Source organism: Platalea leucorodia (assembly GCF_965183815.1).
Source record: "Platalea leucorodia genome assembly, chromosome: 9".
Classification (NCBI taxonomy): Eukaryota; Metazoa; Chordata; class Aves; order Pelecaniformes; family Threskiornithidae; genus Platalea; species Platalea leucorodia.
The window spans coordinates 16,318,564-16,341,726 of NC_138831.1; the positions used below are offsets into that span (position 1 = coordinate 16,318,564).

A 23,163-nucleotide genomic window follows, 5' to 3' on the forward strand; every position below is an offset into this window, starting at 1 on the left:
GAGGTCAGCAAGTTTGCAGTTGTGTTCTGAGAAGCCGAACTTGTCCCTTTTCCCGGGTCTGTTTTTTTGGTATATTAAAACTATATGCTTCCAAAAGGGAATTACAGTCTTGTGGCTGAACACTTCTAAGATGTGGGTCTATTTAGGATTTTGCAATGGTTTTATATCTATTTATGTTAATCACTTGACTATGACTTGGTTTCATTTGTGAAATAATATTTCTGAGAAGAGTTACCCCTCTTACAGAAGTATTTTGAGATCTAAGTGCTTAATGTTCTTAAAGATCCAGATTTTGAATAGATGGAACTATACACACACACACACACTACGCAGTATGGGTTATTAGTTACAATAGTAAACTGCAGTAGTATTGGATTTAGAAACAAAGGGCAGAGATTGAAAACCAGCTTTTGTAGCACTGACACAAGAGAAGACTGAGCAGTAATATAGCAGTGCTTTGCAGCAGAGCAGAAATGTTCCAGGACCTGGGTAAAGCAAGTTAGAAAAAGTTATGGAGCAATGCTCTTGTGAGACAGTTGATATTAACAAACGTGTGCTGCCTCCTTGTGGATAGAAAGGCAATGCTTTTTTCCTAATGGGGCTTGAAATTTTGCCTGCCGGTTCTTTCAGTATTCATGTGTTTGTATTACATGCTTGTATCTTTGGCTCAGTTTCACCTCAGCACAAACAAACCTCAAGAAATTCCAGTGTCTCAACTGTACAATGAGTTCAGCAAGATGTTTGCACCCTGTTCTCTTCAATACAACGATAAATACCTGCTGATTTCAGTGAAATGGGAGTACCTTACTATGCTTGAGTTCAATGGGCAACTTAGACTACATCAACATCATTGGCACCTTGTTCTGGAAAGAAAATTAATATAGCTGGAGAAATCCTGGCCCCATTGAAATTGGTGGGAATTTTATTTGTTTATTTTGGTGGGATCAAGATTTTAACCATTTGATTTGAAATAGTTTGGTTTGAGCTGGAGGGAAAGTGCCTGATTAAACATGTATGCTCCTGAACTGATTGCCAAGGACTAGAGTCTATTCCCTAAGTAAGTGGTATTTTATTTCTCTTGAAATCAGAATAAGGTTTCAGAAGTAAGAGTCTTGTCAAAAAGGTAACTGGTCAACAGTATATCATGCTCTGTTGATACTTGTCATTGTCTGTGAACTGCCTTGTTGTACTACCTAGTACCTTGAAGTCATCTTAGTTTTCTAAAGACTTCACAGGCTGATGAGCAAATTAAAGTACACTGCTCTAATTCAGTTTCTCAGTGGGCTCAAGAAGCTTCTGTGGTATCTTCAGAGCTCAGAGTATTTTGTATTTTAAACACTATTATGAAAAACAGAAAAAAATAATTGCATGGTAAAGTAGACAAGGGCATGGGCTGAGCCCACTGCACACAGAATAAATTATAAACATAGCTGCTAAAGTATGAGCACACAGTTCTCTACAATTCCTTGCCTTTCTCAGGCAGCTTGGTCCTACCTCCATAAGAGCTGAAGGGATCTTCTTCTGTTTCTTAAAAGATGAATAATGAATGTTGTGGAAGACAGAGGAGAAGGCACTGCTTGAACACCTGGATGAAGTTGGAGGGAAGCTCACACTTAGTGGCCGCTCTGCAAGATTAAGAAAATTCAGAAAGGGAAGGGGGAAATGGATGAATTGGTACATATCAGACTAGGGGTAAGAGACACACAATACACTAATGCAAATGACTAAGGAAACTGCAATGCCTCCTCCACAGCCGGTTTTTATTTTAGCTTTTCTTTCAAATCACCCCTTTAAGTCTAATTAGATGGGTGGATTTCATAGCACCCTAGGTTAGTGGTAATAACCTACAGCTACTTCAAAGAAGCCTGCAAGAAAGCTGACAAAGCACAAAACATAGTTTGTTTTCTTCTAATTTAAAATCAGCATTAAGCAAATGGCTTTTCCATCTATGCCCTCTATGTTCTGTAACACCTTTGCAAGATAGATTCACTAATGGGACATTCTTTCTGTATGAACCATTCTCTTTGAGTTCTGCATGGGAGTTATTCTGTCTCTGTCAATCTTCATTAACCCCAGTTGTCTGAGTTCATATCTTCGTGATCTCACTTCTGGCAACACACATTGTCTGGAAGCTCTTAGTAAAGCACAGCATTGTTTTAGCACAAATGTGAGTTATCACTTCTTGGACATGCAGTGGCTTGGGGATACTTTTTTGGCTGTTGTGGCGGCATCTGTTCATGTGTTTGCTTGGTTAGTGTGAATTTCTTTAATCAGGATGGAAAAACTAAACTTCATCTGTCCCCACCTTTTTATCCTTGACAGTATAATGTGCCTACTTTTAGAGCTTGTCTACATGAATAGTTGTGCAAGAACATTATTTTCTGTTGATTCTCTGTTCATATATATGTAACCCCTGCTTTTATCTTTGATTCGGATGTGTATTTAAATCAGAAAAGGGACTTATATAGTAGGGCAATAATACAGAGTTCTAGTTAGGCAGCAGGCTCTTCTGCTTTGAATTCATGCTTTCATCTGTAACCACATCATTAACTCGCCATGTAGAAAAGCTCTTAGTGACTCTGCACTTTACCTCAGCATTTGTTGTTGTAAAAGCTACAACATGGATGAGGATAGTGAGGAACTGTAAAGCCATTGTTTCATTTCAATGGATAATTCATTAGAAATGACAGGGAAGAGCTATTATCTATAATTACATCACAGAATAGCATAGTTCAGTTGGGAGGGACCTACAACAATCATCTAAGTTAAAGCATGTTATTAAGGGCATTGTCCAAATGCCTCTTACACACTGCCAGGGTTGGGGCATTGACCACCTTTCTAGGAAGCCTGTTCCAGTGTTTGACCATCCTCTGGGTAAAGAAATGTTTCCTAATGTCAAGTCTGAACCTCCTCTGATGAAGCTTTGAACCATTCCCACGCGTCCTGTCACTGGATCCCAGGGAGAAGAGATCAGTACCTCCCTCTCCGCTTCCCCTCCTCAGGAAGCTGCAGGGAGCAATGAGGTCGCCCCTCAGCCTCTTTTTCTCCAAACTAGACAAACCCCATGTCCTCAGCCGCTCCTCAGAGGACATAGTTTTTATCATTTTTCTGGTTTATCAAAAGGCTAGGAGACCCTCAGAGAACCTGGCTTGCTAAAACAGTTTTAGCTGCCATACAGCCTGGCACTCCTGGGACCTCAATACATATGCCTCGTGCTTGAAATGAGAAATCCTCTTTAACATGGTAGGCAGATCCTAAATCCTCCCCATTATACAGGCAGGAAATGGGCTTGTCAGTTTTGCCAAGAATGAAGGAACCTTACCTCTTTTCTTAAGTTCCACATAGCAGCCATCACAGACTTTGGCTGCTTGATCTTTGAGGTACTTCATAGGGTACTTGTTTCTTGAACAATTTCGACATACAATCTGTTCCAGCAAGGAGAGATGCCCATAAATATAACTTAAATTTATATACATGCACATACAAAGCAAATCTTCTGAGCTGGTTGGGAGAGGAAGATGGATAGTGGACCAGATATGACTCTCCTAAAACTGTAGCAGTCAGGGCAAGTCTACTGACTGAAATGCGATTGCTGTAGATTTACACTGTTGTAAGCCAAGCAGAATTGATCACTGTATTTGGTTGCACACCATTGCTGTGCCCAACTCCCCAGGAATTTATACATCAGTATTACTTTTGTTTTCATAGCTTTGTTAGTAACATCATTGTTTTCTTAAGCAAGCTTGCATGTTCCCGCTATCCCTGTGTAGGTACACACTTATCTTCTCTGTGGAATTAGAAAAAAGATGAAGTAAACGCTTTTTTGTACTAGCAAAAATTACTGGTAGTTTGATAAAAAAAATATCACTGAGGCTAAAAGACAGCCATGGTTTAAAACAGGACTGCAGGTTTAAGTGTATAAACAAATATCTAGAGTCAGTGATAAAGGGACAAAACCAAGAAAGCTTATAGATCCCCTTGGCTTCAGGGCAAAAGGCAGCAGCTCTTCAGTGGAGCACAGCAGAAACTTTCCCTTTGGTCACTGACCAAACCAGGCTCTGCTGCTGAGTTTCTTCACTTTCCTTGGAAGATGATTTTACCAGCTTTTATTAGGGACAGGACATAGACTAGATGTGCTACTGCTCTCGTCTAGAGCAGAGCCTATATTTTTGGTGTATTGCTTCATTGTCTCTAGAGCTAGCTGTATATCAGATATAATGACTGGACTCAGCAACAATTACCCTGTAAGCCTTCAACTACTAGCCTTTGAGAATTAATTTGACCCTCAAGGGAAGGTTACTGTTGTTCCTACTAGAGTCATTAGAAACCTAATTACCTAATTTAGCAAAGCACTAAGAGGTTCTGTGAGAAGTCAAATTCTGGTCTTGATGTTGCTACAAGTTTGCAAAAGTTACAGCAGTGGCACCCAGTGTCCTAGAAGTGTGAATAAAGCCTCCCTGAGAAGCTTGTACAGCTCTTACCTTCCCACAGGCGTGGCAATGATGTCGCCTCAAAGTGAGGGTAAAGTCACAGCCACAGTTCATGCACATCATGACATGGGACACAGGTACCAAAGTAGGAGGCCTCTCACCCAAGGGTATTCCAAGCCTTTCCCTTAGCTTAAAATCAAACAAGAACAAATGAAGAAGCATCCACACTTCCAAAGTACGCTCAGTCAGCCCTCCTCCATCACATACAATTCTCGTCTCATTTCAGCCTACCTTCACCTGCTAAGATCCCCAAATTTTCTAATTCCTAATGCACGTTGTAAGTGAGATACAGCTGCTTCAGCACTGAAAGACTGTGGCCAATCAGTACGTGGCGCTGTTAAAGCCAGAATCACAACAGGTAAAAATCCATGTAGATCTATTGTTGGTCAGGCATTGACACTCTTCTGCATCAGGGAAGAATCTGATTCATTGCATATGCAAATTGCAGGTAAGGACATGAGTTAAAGCCATCTTTTTATTAACAGCTTTTGAAATAATATCCATAAAAAGCTCTATAGCTTTCAGTCGAAAAGGGCCTGAGCTCTTTATGCCGTTATACCTTGGGACACTTCTATGATCGGAGAAGAGAGAGTACAGAAAACAGTAAAACCAAAGATTAATGTACCCCCACACAATCCAAATCTGATCCATGCTTTCCATGGCTGATCTGAATATATGTAAGCAGCTTTAGAAAATATATTCACTGTTCCCATTTCTTGGAATGCACCATGTTGCAGTGTTGTACAGGTGCCTTTGCTTCAAGCCCAGGGAGCCATGGTCAATGTAGAACTGAACCCAATCTAATAAGCTGTGCTGAGAAGCTGTGTTACTTCAGGTTCAGCACCAAAGTACTATGGGTACCCCACTGTCAGTTCACAGCAGCTTAGTGTTTGGCACAAGTAGTGCAAGCTCTTGTGCCTTTGAAGGACTGTTTGTTAGGAGGGTTTCCTATGAGGAAAATAGACTTCTGCAGACAAATAGGATTTAAATACAGAAAAATCAAATTCCTCCAAATTTCTCCTTGCGCACATTCAGGTTTACATCAGAAGCAGAGCTGCAAAAAAAATTATTTTTTCATTTGCTGAAAAAGGATTTGGTTTAAGTTGCTGTACTAACTAATTTCTCATTTTTTCTTGTTAAATATTTGAACGTAGATTCACTTCAGGCCAGAAGGAAAATTCTGTTTTGTTTTTTGAATTCATTTTTTACTTCCTGAAGTCTTCAAAAATTAAATCACAGAATCACAGATTGGTTGAGGTTGGAAGGGACCTCTGGAGGTCAGCTGGTCCAACCCCCCTGCTCAAGCAGGGCCACCTAGAGCCAGCTGTCCAGGACTGTGTCCAGGTGGCTTTGAATATTGCCAAGGATGGAGGCTCCACAGCCTCCCTGGGCAAGCTGTGCCAGTGCTCAGTCACCCTCAGAGTGAAAAAGTGTTTCCTGATGTTCGCAGGAACCTCCTGTGTCTCAGTTTGTGCCCATTGCCTCCAGTCCTGTCACTGGGCACCACTGAGAAGAGCCTGGCTCCATCTTCTCTGTACCCTCCCTTCAGGTATTTATATCCATTGATGAGATCCCCCTGAGCCTTCTCTTCTCCAGGCTGAACAGTCCCAGCTCTCTCAGCCTCTCCTCAGCTGTGAGGTGCTCCAGTCCCTTAATCATCCTTGTGGCCTTTTGTTGAACTCTCTCCAGTCTGTCCATGTCTCTCTTGTACTGAGGAGCCCAGCACTGGCCATAGCACTCCAGGTGTGGCCTTAACAGCACTTTTTTTTCCCCAGTTAGTCTTATTTAGTAAAACTGGGGTTCTACAGAACCGAAAATAGCATTATTACTTTTTGTCAGATGCATTCTTTGCCTTCTTAACTGGGAGTAGTACAACTGAAATGAATGAGATGATAACAATAATATACATCAATTGTGCTGGTACAATTAGAATATTGCTGGTGGGGTTTGCACTGGCAGTGACTATTGTGTGTACGATATTACTGTAACTACTGGGTAGTTTTGTTTTCTTAAAATCTATGAAGTTTGTAGCTATTTTTAGTTCATCCAAAATAGTTACCCTTCAGGACAAAATAGTCTTCCTCCAGAAGAACTCCTATTTAAGCAAAGACCACAGAGTATAGGGTGTGATTAACATTTCAGAGGTGTCCCATGAGCTGTAATGAGCTTCATTATTTAAGCTTGGCATTCTGGTTTAAATGAAAGTAGTAAGAATGTTTTCCCACTAGGAACTCTGCATTTTGTAACCCTCCTCCTTTCCCCTCTCTTTCTCTCCCTTCCCCCTTCCCCTTTCAGGCATTGCAAGAGTTGGTCTCCTTTTACCTCCACGCTGCTGTGGAAAGTGGAAGTGTTGTGAGCTTTGTAGTCATCTGGGATGCGTCTGCTGATGCAGCTGTACCAGTCATCCCTTTCTGAGCAAGAGCTGTGGAATGAAATACAGCAGAGCAGTCAATGCCACACACAGCAGGGACTGAAACAAGCTGTTTCTGGATCAGAGGAGAAAAGCTTCACTTTATGAATGTTTGCTTTTCCCCGCTACTGCATTGTTCTTTTCCGACAAGGAACAAAATTGACTGTTGGACATACTCAGCAGGATGATTAGTGTAGGTCCATGGCTAGGACTGTGACTGAGAAGGAACTAAATGCCCAGAAAATTTTTCAAAGTAGTCTCTGACTTCACTATAAGCTGCTCAATCCTAAATCACATAGGACAATATGAAATGTCTCTTTTTGTCATGTCTGCCCTAGCTTTTAGGTAGTCTAGGGCATGTAGGGTTGGCATGGGTTGCTCAAAGTAAGCATGTTTATGCTCATCTCTACAGTGGGATGCTTAGATGATCTGCCTGTTGGGAAATGCAGAAGTCTGTCACCCACGGTAGAAATGTGAATGTGAATTTTCCTCTAGCTCCATCACAGACAATCATCTCCAGTCTCCTGGCAAGAGGCCAGGACAGCAATTTGGGAAGGAAGTTCTGCATTCCCTCTAGTTGCAGTTATGCATGGAGGCCAGTAGTTCTCCAGACCGGCCCCTAGATGCCCCCTTTGCACAAGGCAAAACAGTAAGCACTTTGTGCTTCTCTGCCAGTCAGCTATCCCAGAAAAGCAGCAGGGCTCTTAGTGCCTGTTACTTCCCAGATGCATTCGCTCTGTTACAGCCATAAGCTGTCCTGCCTGTGTTAGCTGGTTTTCCTGCTGTGACTTCAAACTGTGCGCTTCCTGTCCAGCTGAAATGGTGCACAGCTCTAGCTGTTCCCAGCATCAGTCACAGGAGGGAATGCAACTCAGTGTGGTCTCCCCTCCCTGAGTCATACCAGCCACTCACATTAAAGCTACCCACTAGACTTTGTTGTAAAAATTAGCAGTGGCATTATTGCCAGCTGCTGTTCAGCTGTGATTTCCTCACACTGTCCTCATGAAGGCCACCAAACAAGACATCTGAGAACAACTTGTCTTTTGTGGTCTTAAAAAAAAAAAAAAGGCATAAAAAGGGAGGAAATGCCAGATTTTATCAATGGTCTCTGACTTAACATCCCTCTGCACCATGAGCATAAGCCCTTGTCTGAAAAACACCAGCCTCTGTAAAATTCAACAAGCCTGGAGCAGAAATGGGAGCAGAAACTCTGAGCCAGTGTATCTACTTGCATATAGGCTAACCTCTGCAAGCCAAGCAGCTATGTTACAGGAGATCATCTCCGGCAAGAGTCACACTACTAGTCAGTCCTTATTGCTACCGAAAGTCATGTCAAATTACACTTTCTAAGAAACCTGAAGTTGTCTATATCTTCCAGACAAGTCATGTTTGCAGCCTGCAAAGCACTAAAAGAAGTCCTGGCTTCAACCTTTCTCTTGCTAATTCTTTCTTGGAAATTCTCTTCACTTGAGAATTAAGATATGATTTGAAAAAACAAAGGAAATCATGGCCCATCTAGTGGTGTAAATTAAAGCCACTTGGGGAAAGACAGATAAGAGGGACCTTCTGCTATTAAAAGCCTGATACCTAACTGGCCCCTTTAACCTCTTCTCCACTCCATTAAACATCTCTAGGCAGTAATCACAGGTTATTAGTGTCTAAATGTGGGAATAACACCTGTCTGCTGATGAGTAAGATAAATTATGTCAATTGGCACTGGCCTATCCTTAATTAGCTATTTCATTGGTTGCATGAAGGCTCAGAGGAATTTTCGCTGAATGTCTGAGGCTCGAGAAGCTCAGACCTTGATTAACCATTGCCACATTTGGTCCTTGTGTGATTTTTGGGCTGCACCTTTTGTGCTGAGCTAGCAGTTATCCGTGTTGGCTCATATATTCTTCCTCAAGCAAATAGAAAGAGAAGGTCAAATTCGTCACTGCAGTCTCCTGGTCAGCAGGGGACATCCATGGAACACAGAAACTGGACTGGGATGGGATGGGATTTTGTTGCAGTGCTATCACTGTCACTCTGAATTAGTCTTTTAGGGAGGTAACACTGACTGCGTTCTCCCAGTGCTCTGGTATTTTATATGGGCACCACATGGTTACCCGTGTGTCCAGGGGTAACATTTTTGAAATGCAAATAAGGGTGTAAGAGCAGTATGAGCCTTCTCCATAAAGGCTCTGTGCTCAGATCTGTTACCAGCTCACTGCAAGCTGTTAACATGGCTCTTCAGGTGATCAAGCCATTTTCAGCAGGAGATGTAAAGACTTTACAGTGCCATCTGCTCATGTAGCCCCGCTGACTTCTGAGCTTTGGTCGTCCTCATTCTACTGCCTTCAGTCCCTGGCACTCATGCCATATTTCCTCAGTGCATTCATCCTGTCTCATACCAGTGTAAAGGCATTGAAGTTTGGGTTGTGATTGTTAACAACTGGCCTTCAGTGCAGACTTGCAGCACCTCAATGTGAGCAGTAAAAGATACAGTCTTTAGGGATGCATGAAGCCTTCTGGTACTTTTCTGTCTTTGGTGCTTCTTTTGGTGAGTGTAGCAAGCCAAAGATGTTGTGCAGTGGCGTTAGGAAAGCCTGCTGTCCCACGGGTGTCTCATCAGCTCTGCCAGCCAGCACAGAACGGGAGAGGAAAAAATGTTCTTGGGTGACTTATGGCAGATCAGTCCCAGAATGAGCAGCACAAGGAAGGGAAAGGGGCTCTATCCCAGTGCTCTGATAAGAGTCAGTCTCTGTCTGGCTGTTATCAGAAGGGCAACCTTAGTCTCAGGCCCTGTTTCTATCTACTACCAAAGAAACACAGCTCGCAGTGGCCTCACGTGCTTTGTTTAGGCTAACTAAGCACAGACTTGATATGAGTACAAAAGGCAAAGAAACAACATAACAATGCAAGCAGAACATCCGAAGCTTCTCACTAGGGATGCCAACTTCAGTTACCCTGAATAAAGGGGACATGCAGCAGTTATTTCCTCTCTACAATACAGAAGGACTGTACACATCCTGCTTTTGTAACTGGCAGCAGGTAATTCAGAAGTACTGCGTGTATATTTTGAGGGCTGTGATGAGTGTGCATCTCTAAGAAAATCTTAGATATCTTCTCATTTGCTGGTTATAAAAGGAAATTGACAAACAGGCTTTGACAGGTATCTGAGCACTGTCCACAGATGGCAAGTGCTCTGGGAAGGATGAGAGCTCCAAATTCTGATTCTGAATAAGAAAGTGCCCTCCTTGTCTTTCTATTGCACTGTGTAATTTAGGGAAGTCTGCTGTGTTTCCAGCCATGCTGTAGTTGGAGACTGATGGTGGGAAAGTCAGTACTTAAAAGCACTGAAGACCTTGTTATTTGGAAGACTTAATTTTAATACCGCTGCTAGTGTGCTATGTCTTTTGTAGTAAACTACACCTGAAAATCAAGCCAGCCACCTTTCTGCTGTAGCTCTAGGTAAATTTGCAGGATAATTTTGGGCTAGGAGCATGAAAAAATACAGTACACTGCTATCTTCTGATCAGAAACTGACTTATAATCTCTCTCTGGCATTAGCTTGTGATCCCAGGACAGAGATCCTGACTCCCAGTTACAATCAGTACTAGCACTACACAAACTCATTAGTGAAATTCCTTTTATTAGAAAGACCCATGAGGTTGCCAGTAAGGTTTAATTTTGTCTTTGTCATTTAAGCACTATGAAATGCTGTTATATCTATTGCATGGTATTACCTAATTACTATTTTCTCCAGCAGTTTTGCAATCCTAGTGGTATGAGGTAACAAGTGAACTTATAAAAGGGAGATGTAACATACTCTTAGTGTCACAGGGCAAAAGTGTGAAAGATAATGGAAGGGACTCAGGTCTCTTAGTAACAGAATTTCTTCTCTTTCTCTTTTAAGATATTATCGAGAGCCGAATTCTAATCTTTACTTGGTATATGAGTTGAATTAGTTACAGTTTATGAGCTTCACATTTATAATGAATATCTTCATTGTGTAATCAAGCACTCAGCCATTGTCTGTCACAATAGCACAGACTGAAACTGAGTTAAAAAAGAATGAGACACCAGTTAAGTCTTGGGTAGTGGTTAGACTGATCTAGAGATACAGCTCTAGAATGTAACACCCTCTGCCATGGCTATTTGGGGACAGTACCTTGCTGACAGGGTCAGGCAATATTCATCATATTCAATCTTCAGGATGTTTTGGGCTTTTTCTGTCACTGGGCGGCTGACCTAGAAACAAATGCCATGAACATGAATGTGGACATGAGTTAAACTGTCTACAACCAGTACACCATACAAGTCTCAATGCATATGGATCTATGATGTCCCAGTCATCTGTTTCATATTTCAATGCAAAGAGATGGGCAGGTAGGGTTTTCCCTTTTGTATTGCTGCTGTAATGAGGAATGCTCTCTATTTCAATATAGTGGTGGTGCTAAAGGAAAAAAATCATTTAATCCAACTATAAAGGTAAGGATAAAGTATCAATCAGGGTTCAGTTTTAACATAACAAGCTTAGGAGATGTTTAGCCTGACAAGTGCCAGAGCGTTTTGGGCAAAATTTTGGCTATTCTTGGAATTAATGGAAATAACTTTCTTCCTGACACGCAGACATTATACAGTGAAGCACTTCAGTTCAGTGAATGTCTGTCTGCAGCAAGGGTCTTTAAGAGCAAAAACAATACTTAAGAGCTGCAGCTCAGCTAAAACCTTTTCCCTGCCATGTGGTGTATTAGTTGCCTACTAATAGCAACAGCCACTTAGGAGAAACATAGCTTCGTGGTACTGATATGTTGTTATTAACAAGCATCTGTTATGCCAGGGACTCACTGTTTCAAATGTACCCCAACAAGTACTTGCTCTGCAACTACTTTTCACTTAACAGTAGAGTGTTTTGGCAATTCCTACCCCAGCTGAAAACCCATAGTTAGTTTTAGACTATCAGGTCTCTAGGGTGATCAGCCTCCCACCTTTTCATAACACCTCATCCCACCCGTGTCATTCCGCTGGAATTAATGATTAGTAATTCTCATCTTGCATGTTTCCTAGATTCCCAAACTCCTGACTTGCCACTTCAAGTCCTCTTTCACATAAATACAACTTGGCATATTAGCTATAGAACAGTTATGAAGGTTCCTGGCAGGACATATGTAATGGATGGCTAGGTAAGAAGCGAAGACCCCTCCAGCCCAATACCTCTTGTTGCACCAGGTACTGGTGCCAATGGATGCTTAGGGAAAGAGTGTAAGAACAAGACAATTGTGTCCAGTTTCTGTAATCTGCAATTTAGAAATTTACTGAAGAAGAGACTCTGTTTATATCATTGCATATAACAGTTCCCAATACACCTTTTCCCCATAAAGTTGGCTAATTACTTTTTGAACCCATTAATGCTTTTGATGAAAACAGTTAGAGGGCACATGAAAACCAGGCGAATGAAAGCTTACGTAAATTTTGAGTGGCAGGAGTTTAAAACCAGGCAGACTAAGCCCTAGTGAATATGTTGTAGGGAACAACCATATATTGGCTGGAGACATGAAGAGAGGAATGGACAAAATGGGATAATAAATCTTTTCTGTCTCCAGTTTCATGATCAGATGGTAAACCTGATTTTGGCTTGTATTATTTATGCAGCCTGAATAAGGCTGTCGTACCAGGTCACAGCCTTATAGATAATCTTTTATATAAATGTTTGCTTTATGTTATTTTTCCTTCTATCTCCTGTAAGAGGCAAGGGAATCCCCTGATAAGAGGTCCATCCCCTCCCTCCCCTTGTCCTCAGCTGGATATGGGACATAAACCAGCAAAACACTAACAGCCCACTATACAACTTTAATTCCAACCTATAATACAGATGAGGTGTTACCTTCATGCCTGACACAGCCAAGGTGTTTTTCAGTCGGTATTTGCCATCCTTCTGGGGATATGTGTACAGCAGAACATCATTCATCTACATGAAGAGAAAGACAAAATCAATAATTTGCAATATGGCTTGCAGGCCTGCCCATTACTCCTGGGGGGGATACACGGAACAAGCAGTAACTTGATGAACTGCTAGGACTGTTACTAAAGACAGGCCCAAGCCACACGGCTTAGATCAAGACTTGCATTTCCACAAAACTCTGGCGAATCTGCATCCAGGACTTTGATTTCTTCCCATTTTTGACTGTTGCTAATGGCTAAGCAAGTAGATAATCAGCTCTTTTTTATTCAGCTTGGGTGAAACAGCTGCTTGTTTTAAGGGCAATGCCATGTTCAAGTTCAGAAGGCAGGTTCTGCATTTACTACCTGGCAATACCAACTGACTGCCCAGGACGCTGCAGCTGTGACTCTCTCAGGGTTCCCCCGACACTGAAGCTGCAGTGACGCCAGGGGTAGGGCTGGCTTCACAGACTTCCATTTTCTGGGCAAAAAGGAAGTGGAGGTGAGGAGAGGTGCCATGGTCTGGAAGAATGATTCAGGGAGGAATGGCTTGGATATTTGAGAGCAGTAACTGTACTTCACTGCTAGCAAAACTTGCCTAGACATATGACAGCTTTGCTGAGTCTGTGGGCTGCAGCAGAGACCATGGAAGGGCAAAAATGAGAAACTTCTTTTCATTTTATGAGGAAAAATATCTGTATCTTAACACCCCAAATATTTCCATAGTTCTCACAGCTCCTTGCAGAATGCATGTTTTTCAAACAGCTTCATACTAAATGGGATCAGATCTTCTCTGCTGTTTGCCTAAATCATAGACATTATTGCAGCCTTTTACCTTCGTGTCAACAAACAAATAAATGAAACAGCAGAACTGGACCTTGTAGGTCTTTGCTGCCCTCTCCTTCCCTTACTACCAGAAGGAAAAGCAGTATCGGTGTGCCTTAACATTGCCAGAGCAACACTTGCGTGCATGCATTCTCTGCTTTACTTGAATGAGCAGGTCATGTTCTCTTGTTGTCTTTCCCAGGCCTCTCACATCAGTACCAATATGCATAAACTCAGACAGCCCCTTGATTACTCTACCGGGATACTATGAACAAAGATGTGCAAGGCAATGTAAAACCAAGGCATAGGTAATATTGTATGATGCCAGAGACAAGGCATCTTAAAGGGAGAAATTCTCAAGAAATTAAAACATAGACAGAAACCATCTTCACTTGGATTCCTCGGTGACAAAGACATTTAAATATAGCCAATTGGATGGTAATAATATTATATTTTGGAAGGAAAACTGTCATAAAAAGAGATGCAGAGAAGAAGGGAGGAAACTAAAGAATGATTTGGCAATAAAATAATGCATCCTGTGTGACTGGAATTGTTGGGGTCTTGATAGGGCTGCCTCACCACCTAAACTGCTGGTGTAAAATTTTCACTAATTTGCTTGCCTGAAAAAAAAAGGGAAAGTAGAGCCTTATGCATGTTTTCTTAAGAGGTCATAGTTCAGCTTTCTTACAGAGCAGGAACAATGGTTAAAGAAAAATGACATGGAATTAATACTCATGGGATGAAATCCTTCACCTTGGACTTAACACCAAAACTGTTGTTGCCTATATTATTAGGGTCATGAGTTCACTTGTGGACAGCAGTTCATTAAGTAGCTGTTTGATTCACAGCAAATCAGGCTTATGTGCATTAGCTGCCCATCTTTAAAATGCAGATTCCAGTTAACATGAGGCAAAATATACTGAAGAGTGACTTTCCCCAAAACTTTTACATCAAATTGTACTACTTTTAAAAACTGAATTGAGTTTACTGATTAGGATCTGCCAATATTTTTGTAGAAAATGCTGAAACATTTCCTTCTAACATTTTAACAAAAAGACTCCCATGCTCTCCTGCATTGGCCACTCTACTATGTATTTCTGTTTCCTTCTAGTAAGTCTTAACTTGAGTGGAGTTTAAAGCTCTTTTAATATAACGCTTCTCAACTGAGGATACAAAAGCATACTATCGAGTCAGAATAGGAGTCTCATGTTCTCTGTAGTCTAAAGTGGAGTATTTACTCCTTTTGCAACAACACAACAGAATTTCCTTAGAACAAGGTGACAAATGGCTTGTCACAGAGTTTTTCGGTGATTTACTTATTGCTCCATAAATTACCCTCTATGCTAACATTAATCCAATCAGCACAGTGACACCTGCACAGTACTGACCACATGATGATTCCCAGTTTAACCAGGGCTATGCATAACCAGAAAATTCATCACAACCTACTCCACAGTGAGTATCTATCTTGGAGGCTAAGGCAGAAAAAACTGAGCAAATATAAACTTTTCGGAGAAAAGCAGATGAAAGCTATTTTCACTTGATATTACTAGTAGCAACCAGGACTCCAGCAGCCAGGTGAGAAAAAGGTAAAAAGGCAGGCAGACTTTATTGCTAACATTAAGAGAACACTGTGAAATACAAGAATACCAGTGAAATCTCGTATTTGCCTGGTGATTCTGCTCTCTCCTGAATGTTCAAAGGATTATATGAGAAAACAGGACCTCCTCTGCCACTCATTAGTGCCTGTACTTAAGGCTTGTTTCTAAACCACAAGAAAAGATAACTAGTTATGGGCACTAAGCCCAAGGAAGTGAACTCCTAAGAGAGATTCTCAGGATTCTGGTATAATATGCTACTGGGTTTCTTGAACAGCAAACTCAATTTATTTTATTTATTTAAAAACTTGTATATTTCTTTAAAAAGCAGTTCATTCTTTAATTACTGTTGATTAAAATGACACACTGGTGCATACCGTTGTCACGACAGCTCTGGTTAATATCCCAAGATTTTCTTAAACATTAATGATGACTTTGCTTTATAATTGCCCATTGGAGTTGGTTTTTTCCTCCTATTTTTCTCCCCCACAGCATATAGCGATGGACTGTGACTCTGAGGTCCCACCAGCCACAGCTTAACACAATGAAATTATGACAAATATTTCAAAGGTTGCCAAGCAAGGCACACATATTCATGAAGAAAGAAAATGTTTGCACTTGATGCTGTCTCCTTTGCCACATGGAGTGGTAGCTTTATGAATGGTATTGACAGAACCAGCAGCAGTGCGCCAGTGGTTTCATGCATCCTCCTGCTTCACACTGCACACTGTTCCCTGAAGCAGTGAGGACTGGGCCATGATAAAAGCTGATCTTGCAGCCCCTCAGGAATCTGTGGTAGAAGAGATCAACTGCAACAACCTCCAGGGGAGTTACCAGAAGTCCTTGGGCTTCAGACCCACTTCCTGTTTGCCAGAAAATTTTTGAATAATTGGGATCCCCGAACTGCTCAGATATTGATATGGGAGCAAGTATTCCTGTTCTGCACTGCTCCATGCACACACACAGTCCCCAAAACAACAGTTGATAACACAAAGAAGGATACGTCTGTTCTTTAATTGTCTTTTTTTCTGTTACTACTTTTCTTTTTCCCCCCCTTTTTTTTATAATTCCCTCTGTTGTGACGGGAACTCAGTAACATCAGAGGTCAGTGCAAGTTTTCTAACCTACAGTGTCCAAATTTATTGATCCAAACAAGTTTATCTATGCCTTGCTGAACTGCTGGCATCCATACGTAATGCCCTATCTGTCTAAAAGCTCCTACCACATGTTTGGTTTTTCTGAATGTTTTAAAGGGTAGTTCATTATGAACCTTGTGTTGTTCTATTCAAGTCTGCATTAAACATCCCCTGAGTGTCAGTGGAGCAGCCCGAATGTGTGCTGGGGCTGCATTTTCCACACTCTGACTCTAAAACCTCCTATACTCCAGCCCTGCCAGCTAGAGCATTAAACAGTCTCCCATTTGATAGCAGCTTCCCGCACCCCACTTGCAACACAAGCAGCCTTTGTAGAGAAATTCTTGGAAGGGTGAGATAAGGGACAGTGTCTGACTTGCAAAGTCCTGTGGTTGGGGGGCAGTTAGGGGGCCTGCCAGTGTCAGCAGCCCATACTGTGCTGCAAAGAGGCCCCAACATCCTTGTAAACAGAGACTGGACTCAGGAAACAGGCGCACAGCAAAACTCACCAAACATCCTGCCAGGAAACACCAGATTCAACAATACCATCAGCCTGCACAAAACAACCAGCTCAAGTAACCTTGTGATACACATAACATACGTACACCCACAGAAACATATGCACATCAAAAGCCCCTAAATGTGCGTCCTACACACTCATGCCTATATGGGCTGTGCACAGACATACAATGCTCCTTATGGGCATATATTCAAAGCAGAGGCATGCACACCACCAAAGCACACCCTGAATGCACAGGCCAAGTAGGAGTCTGGCCCACACCCAATTTTTATAGCATATTCTAACTACAACTTTAGTTTGGTGGGCTCATCTCCTGGGATGTGTAGGTGTTAAATTCTCAGGGTTATCCTTCCACTGAAATTCTCTCCAGGTCCTGGGCTTGACAGCTTCAGCCAGAGTAAGTTCACTACTAAGAACTTCAGAAAATGCTGTTCATGTAAATATCTGTTTTGGGTAGCTAAGGTAAATACACTTATTTCATCCAAAGCTAAACCAAACTACACCTACACACGTTAGCTTCTGGTGATCTTTTTGAGTGGCAGCTGACATGTGAAGGATCGAAAAAAAAAGACAGTTCTGAAAGGTTTTTTGATTAATACATTAGGACAAATTCTTATCCTACCTGAGTTTTGCCAGTGGCTTCAAAGGATTATGATATGGTCCTTAGAACATAAGGGCTTTAAATAAACGTGGGATTTAAAAGACAGTGTTCAGGAGATTATTCTCGTCTTGGGGTTTTGTGGTTGTGGGTTGGGTTTTTTTTCCACAGTGTCCCCAGGCATCAGAATCAAAACAGCATGTGGGTTGGGCTAGATGCACTGGCAGAGGGAAGGATACGTTCACGCAGGCATGTTACAAAAAGGTGTTGGCAGTGATGGTTGGTAGGGCCTTAAGACTGATGCAGTAAAGATGCTATATGCCAAGATGAAAATATCTTGCCATAGCTATGTGGTAGTTGTCTTAATGTATCCACAGGCTAAGTAGTCCATTAAGCAATGCATGAGTGGTGGTGGCACAACAGAGAATCCACAGCATTAGTGGTGACAAGCAGATAACGCAAAACCATTCAGCTGTTAATGCAGGAATTACCATATTCCACAGTGACTCGCTTTCCAGCAATTTCACCATACATGGCATTGCTCTGCAACCTGAGGAGCTTTCAGGGTAGAGGAGACTGAGTAAAAAAATCATTAAACCCAAAGGCAGATATTTGCTAATAAGTTTCAAACTATTTCCAAGATCCAATCACCTCTGCCCCGCCCCAAGAGGAGACATAATACAGGAAGCCTGAAGTGGTTGCAACTTCAGTGTGTTAGAGCAGGAAAGAAGCCAGTTTTATGTGTCTCTTCATTCTTGAAAGTGACCACTATGGTTTAGTCTAGCTCCACCACATACTTTGCATGACAGAACATTTGGTCACAGTTTGCCTTTCTCACTGAAAGGAAGAAAAAAAACACTGTTTCTGAATACTGAGAGCATCTATTAACAACAGGACATTGGCTACTGTAATGTCTCCAGCTGCCAAGAGACACTTCTGTCTTTGCAGTTAACATCCGGGTTTGAGCAGCTGAACTCTCCCCAGGAATCAAAAATAGTTCCTAAACTAGAAAGTGCCAGAAACTCATTTCTGTGCTTTCTTTGTTCTAGTAATACTTTCAGCCTCTTGTGACCTTCAAGCTGATACAACCATTTTGGACTACTTGAAATTTATCTCACTTTATCCCAAGTTTAAATTACTTTCCTCTCAGTGTTTATTACCAACGTGATTTCTGATCTTCCTTTTAAATTGTGTATATCAGTTAGTTACAATAGATAGGTTTATGATGCTTCAGTATTTGCCATAGTAGTGGATTATGATGGCAGTTACGAACGCACTGGAAGACGAAATGGTAACAACTTCTTGGAATTTGCTCCCAGCTTTAGCCACAACTCCAAAATGTTTTTGTAATACTAGTAAAGGCGAGTGTTTCAGAAGAGAGATCAGTAAGGAAGCAAGTATAATCTGTTATGAAGTGGTCATCAGTAGGCTTCAGAGTGAACTCCTGAGAACACTGTTTCTTAAGACCAGTTCCTGGAGATTCTGGCATGGCCATTTTCCCTTGGCTGCAACAAAGTCATGATTTTGACATTTATTACTGTTGTTACAGTCCATTGATGCCAACTCAGTGAAACAGCACTGCAGCAATCTCATATTTGAAGATTTAGGTGAAATCCATCACTTTCAATACATGGAAGTCTGAATTTTCACAGAAACCAATGAAGCCATCAGAAAAGCACAGTGCCAGCACTGTGTACCATCCCATCTGATCTTTGATTACTACTGCAATACATGATTGAGGAGGCAAAGAAGCTTGTGCATCCACTGATGCACAAATAGGAAATATTAATAAGAGGGAGAAATAAGAAGAATTAATGGCAAAATGTATGACTTCTGCAATACGCCATCTCTCCTTCTCACAATGGTCCCAGGGTGAAAAGCTGTCAGCACTTACAGATGCCACAGCAAATACGTATTCCAGGTATATAAGCCATTTATTTTAAAATAAATTCTGCAAACAGTACTTTAATGTTAATAGCAGCAGTAATGCTCAGTTCTTTATGGCTCTTTTCTGGGAAGGCGCTCCAAAGAATTTTTCAAACATTAGCAGGTAAGCAGATAATAAACTCCTAAGACACAGGCAAGTATTATTTTCCCCTTCATACCGATAAATGCATAAAAATGCCTGTGGTTACGCAATAAGCTACCTGAAAAGTTAGGAACAGAGTTCAGGAGCCTGGAGTCTCTGATCCCCTCTAACTAAGTGTTCAATGTAGTGTGTAATGCAAAACAGAAAGCGTGAGTGTTAATAGCATATCTCCAAAACAGTGGGTTTTAATCTGTTTTGATTTGCAAATACTTGCAATTTTTGTGGTAGGGTTGTGGACTCTTGTGAAGGGTATTCCAGCCAGCTGATGAAAGGTTCATTTTTCTTAACTATCTTAGAAGAAGTTTGCAAGCTATCATTGAAAACCGTTACTCTAATCAACAGAAAGCTGGAGGTGTGTGTTCAGAGGGACTATACCAAGGCAATGTACACAGTTATCAGGTAATATACATAGATGTGGACAGCAGGAGCTAAAACCCTGTCCTTGAGCTTCAAGTGAGTCCAAAGAAAGCTTTCACAAACTTTAGCAGTAGGGTGTTCTCTGTTGCTTCTAATCAGATCTCCTGAGGCCTTAGGTTTGGACTTTCAAGTGTGAAGCCTAATTGCTGAAAGTATTCAGTAGCTCCCATCCTCCTGATCACCTTGGAAACTTGCAGTCCTTTGCAAAATTATGGCGTATTCAAGGCTGTATGTCGCTGTGGCGTGTGTGTGGAGGGCTGCACAGCCCGTATTCCTGTATGCAGGGCCAATGGGACATGTGTGGAAAGGGCTACAGCCCTGTTAGCAACAGAAACTGACTCACCACATCACTGCTGATGGTTAAATGACTTGCAGCCTGAAAATTTCTGCCAGGGTTCAGGGCTACATAAGTGCAGGAGAAGATACGGGAGAGGCAGTAAAAACATAAAAGAAATCTTACCAAGAACAAATGCCGAGGGTGCCTGTTTTTGCCAGAGACTTTCATCAGCGTTCCCTCTTTAACAAAGATCTGAAGGAGAAAACAGCAGGTTGTAATCCTGAGACTTCTCATTCTGAATCTTATTGAGGAAAGAGAATATTCTTCCTGGGGAAAGAGCTACTCTAACTGCTTTCATTAGCACAGGAAGAGATAGATACCTCAACACTTGCTTCTAGCCTTACTCCTTATGATCTGGCTTAGTCTTTGCCTGGTTTCGCCCTGCTGCTCTTCATGGCTTGCATTTGTATCAGAACTGAATGGGTTGGAAACCCACTTGTCCTCAGCCCACTGCTTCTGCACCGTGGACTGTGCTGAGAGGTGACCGTCGCAGATTGCAAAGCTAACATGTAACAGGCTTCAGAAAAGAACTCTTGTCTTTAAAAATCCTCTAAAATAGACAGACCAAAAAGAAAAGCTGAAACCGCAGGTTTCAGCACGCTACATCCACGTAAGTATGCCTGCATACATAATCTGTTCATGTTTGCAAACACAATACTTTGTCAGTCCATATTGTTAACTATGCATATAGAAAGGACTATGTATGTAAGCAGCTAAACCAGTATACTAGAACTTGATTGCAATAACATTTGAAAAGTTCTAGAATAACTGAACTACTTCAGTGGATTAACAGTCATCTACTCTTTTTGGTGGAGAATAGAATCTGGTGTAGTTTTCCACTCTAGAACAATTTATAATGAGAGAGGCCAATCCCACGAATTCTGTATGCTGGGCTTTGCAGAATTTGTTAAAGCATTACCTGGCAAGGGCAAGTGAGACTACTGATGTTAGAGAAAAAAAAAGAGATTGGCTGCAGTATTTGGCTGATGAAGATTTTTACGCTACGAGTATGCATGTCTTGAAAATTGCTTCACGAGTTTTGCTGAAGATATTGGGGGACTGAAGGGAAATTTAGAGTTGCAGAACTCAAGAAATAAATGTTTTGAAGTGTAGAGGCAGGTTGGAGCTGAGGAAACTGGATAGGTTTGAAAGCCAGGAGAAGAAATTTGCATTTGATGTGGATGGCAAGACAGAGCTATACACTCTCCCACATTTCTGTTCATGCGTTGCTTAAAAATTATGTCTTGCATTAAAAGCACCACTGGGGAATGGTGAGAATAAAAATTTGAAAACAAATGATTTCCCCTGATTTAAGGCTTTTACCCAGCCAAATAAAACTCTGAGCCTTTCCAGGCTGCAAGTGATTCCTGCTAGTGTTGCAACCTTTCAACAGGAGTATATAGGGAGGAAAACAGCACTACACATGGGGTGGCTGGGACAGCTGGAGTGAAAAGTTGAATGGCTGCTCTGTGTAAAAGCAGGGGCAATGCATGTCTTCCCCATCCTGAGGCTCTCAGCACATCTCTTTGCGCATTGCCAGAATGATGGCTTTTTACACAAACCAGTGCTTCAACTCTTATCACAGTAGCTCAGTAAACAACACCTGTAGACATCTGAAATCTGGCCATCCACACAATCAGAGATATAGCTGGACGGAAACAATGCCCTTATCAGCATAGGTCTGCCTGCAGCACTCACCCTTCCTGGCTGGAGGAGGCCACTCTGCCCTCTCACACTGTGCTCAATGTGTACCAGCTTCTGCAAGTTTTCCTGGGGGAGAGAAACAGCGTTTAGGAGACCGCATGGTGACTGTTCTTTAGACAAGCAGGCAAACCTTCCCTCACCTCTCCCCACCATTTTATTTCTCTAAAAGTGGTATTACAGAATTAGGTTTCAGAGAGAACTGAACCCAGGGATTTTAGGCCCAGAAAGTCTTCTTCCAGCCTTACAGGTTTTATAAAACTTCATCACCTGCATTCATATCTTCTGTGGCCTTCTACACTCCTGTTACCTCTGATGATACCTCAGTTCACCTTCAAAAGGGCCTGCTAACTCCATACAGTATTTATACATTCGCCTCTGCTCACTTTCTTGTTCTGGGAACTAATAAACTGGAAGCAGAGACAAAGTACAGTATCTGCTCCAAAGGCCTGTGCATTAGTGTCATGACACAGATAATCCAAAGCATGCTTTGATACTGTAAGACTGTTGCTAGGATTATCTGGAGGTTTATATTCTGTGATAACAGATTGATGGCTTTGCAGTAGGGTATTTAGAAGGTTAACTAGTAAGCAGGCAATGAAGCTGCATCTCTCTTTTGATGCTCTGCAAAGATCAGGAAGTTCATTATCAAACTCTGATACTATTAACTGCCTATCTGGCCTTAAAGCACAGTCAGTCAGTGGGCACTGACATGTGACATGAACTTATCTATGAAGATGGTAAATAAGATTAATCTAGCTAAGCCTGTGCTCTCATAAAAAAGATGGTATTGAAGGAGTATACAAAGGAGGAAGAAGGGATGTCTGTACCTTTGCAATATTGCTAGAGTCTTTTCAAATCTCCTTCCATTTAGGAGGTTAGGCTGCTAAAACCGAGGCTTGTACATAGGATTCAGCTGTGGTTTTATCTGGTCAGAACAGTAGAATGGGCTGCACAGCAGCAGTGAGTCATCACTAGAATATGTCTAAAAATTAGGAGTCTCTTGTCTAAGTTAGCCGTTGTATCCTAAATCCTCAGTTGCACACCCAGATAAACTACAGACTAAGGACCATATTTGATATAGCTTCATGACCTGGCAGCCTTTGACTATACTTTTCTG

General features: G+C 41.6%; 1 protein-coding gene across 3 annotated transcripts in view; it reads right to left on the reverse strand.

The window, feature by feature from the left end:
- FGD5 (FYVE, RhoGEF and PH domain containing 5) overlaps window positions 1-23,163 on the reverse strand; it is a 118,365-nt gene that overhangs the window by 5,076 nt on the left and 90,126 nt on the right. For all 3 annotated transcript variants that reach the window (XM_082322305.1, XM_082322306.1, XM_082322304.1), the window contains exons 11-18: window positions 22,041-22,112; window positions 20,466-20,534; window positions 12,770-12,853; window positions 11,054-11,133; window positions 6,813-6,912; window positions 4,482-4,619; window positions 3,323-3,425; window positions 1,495-1,625 (exon numbers count right to left, since the gene is read on the reverse strand). In XM_082322305.1, coding sequence (XP_082178431.1) covers window positions 1,495-1,625; window positions 3,323-3,425; window positions 4,482-4,619; window positions 6,813-6,912; window positions 11,054-11,133; window positions 12,770-12,853; window positions 20,466-20,534; window positions 22,041-22,112 — 777 coding nt within the window. The remainder of the gene's footprint in view (window positions 1-1,494; window positions 1,626-3,322; window positions 3,426-4,481; window positions 4,620-6,812; window positions 6,913-11,053; window positions 11,134-12,769; window positions 12,854-20,465; window positions 20,535-22,040; window positions 22,113-23,163) is intronic.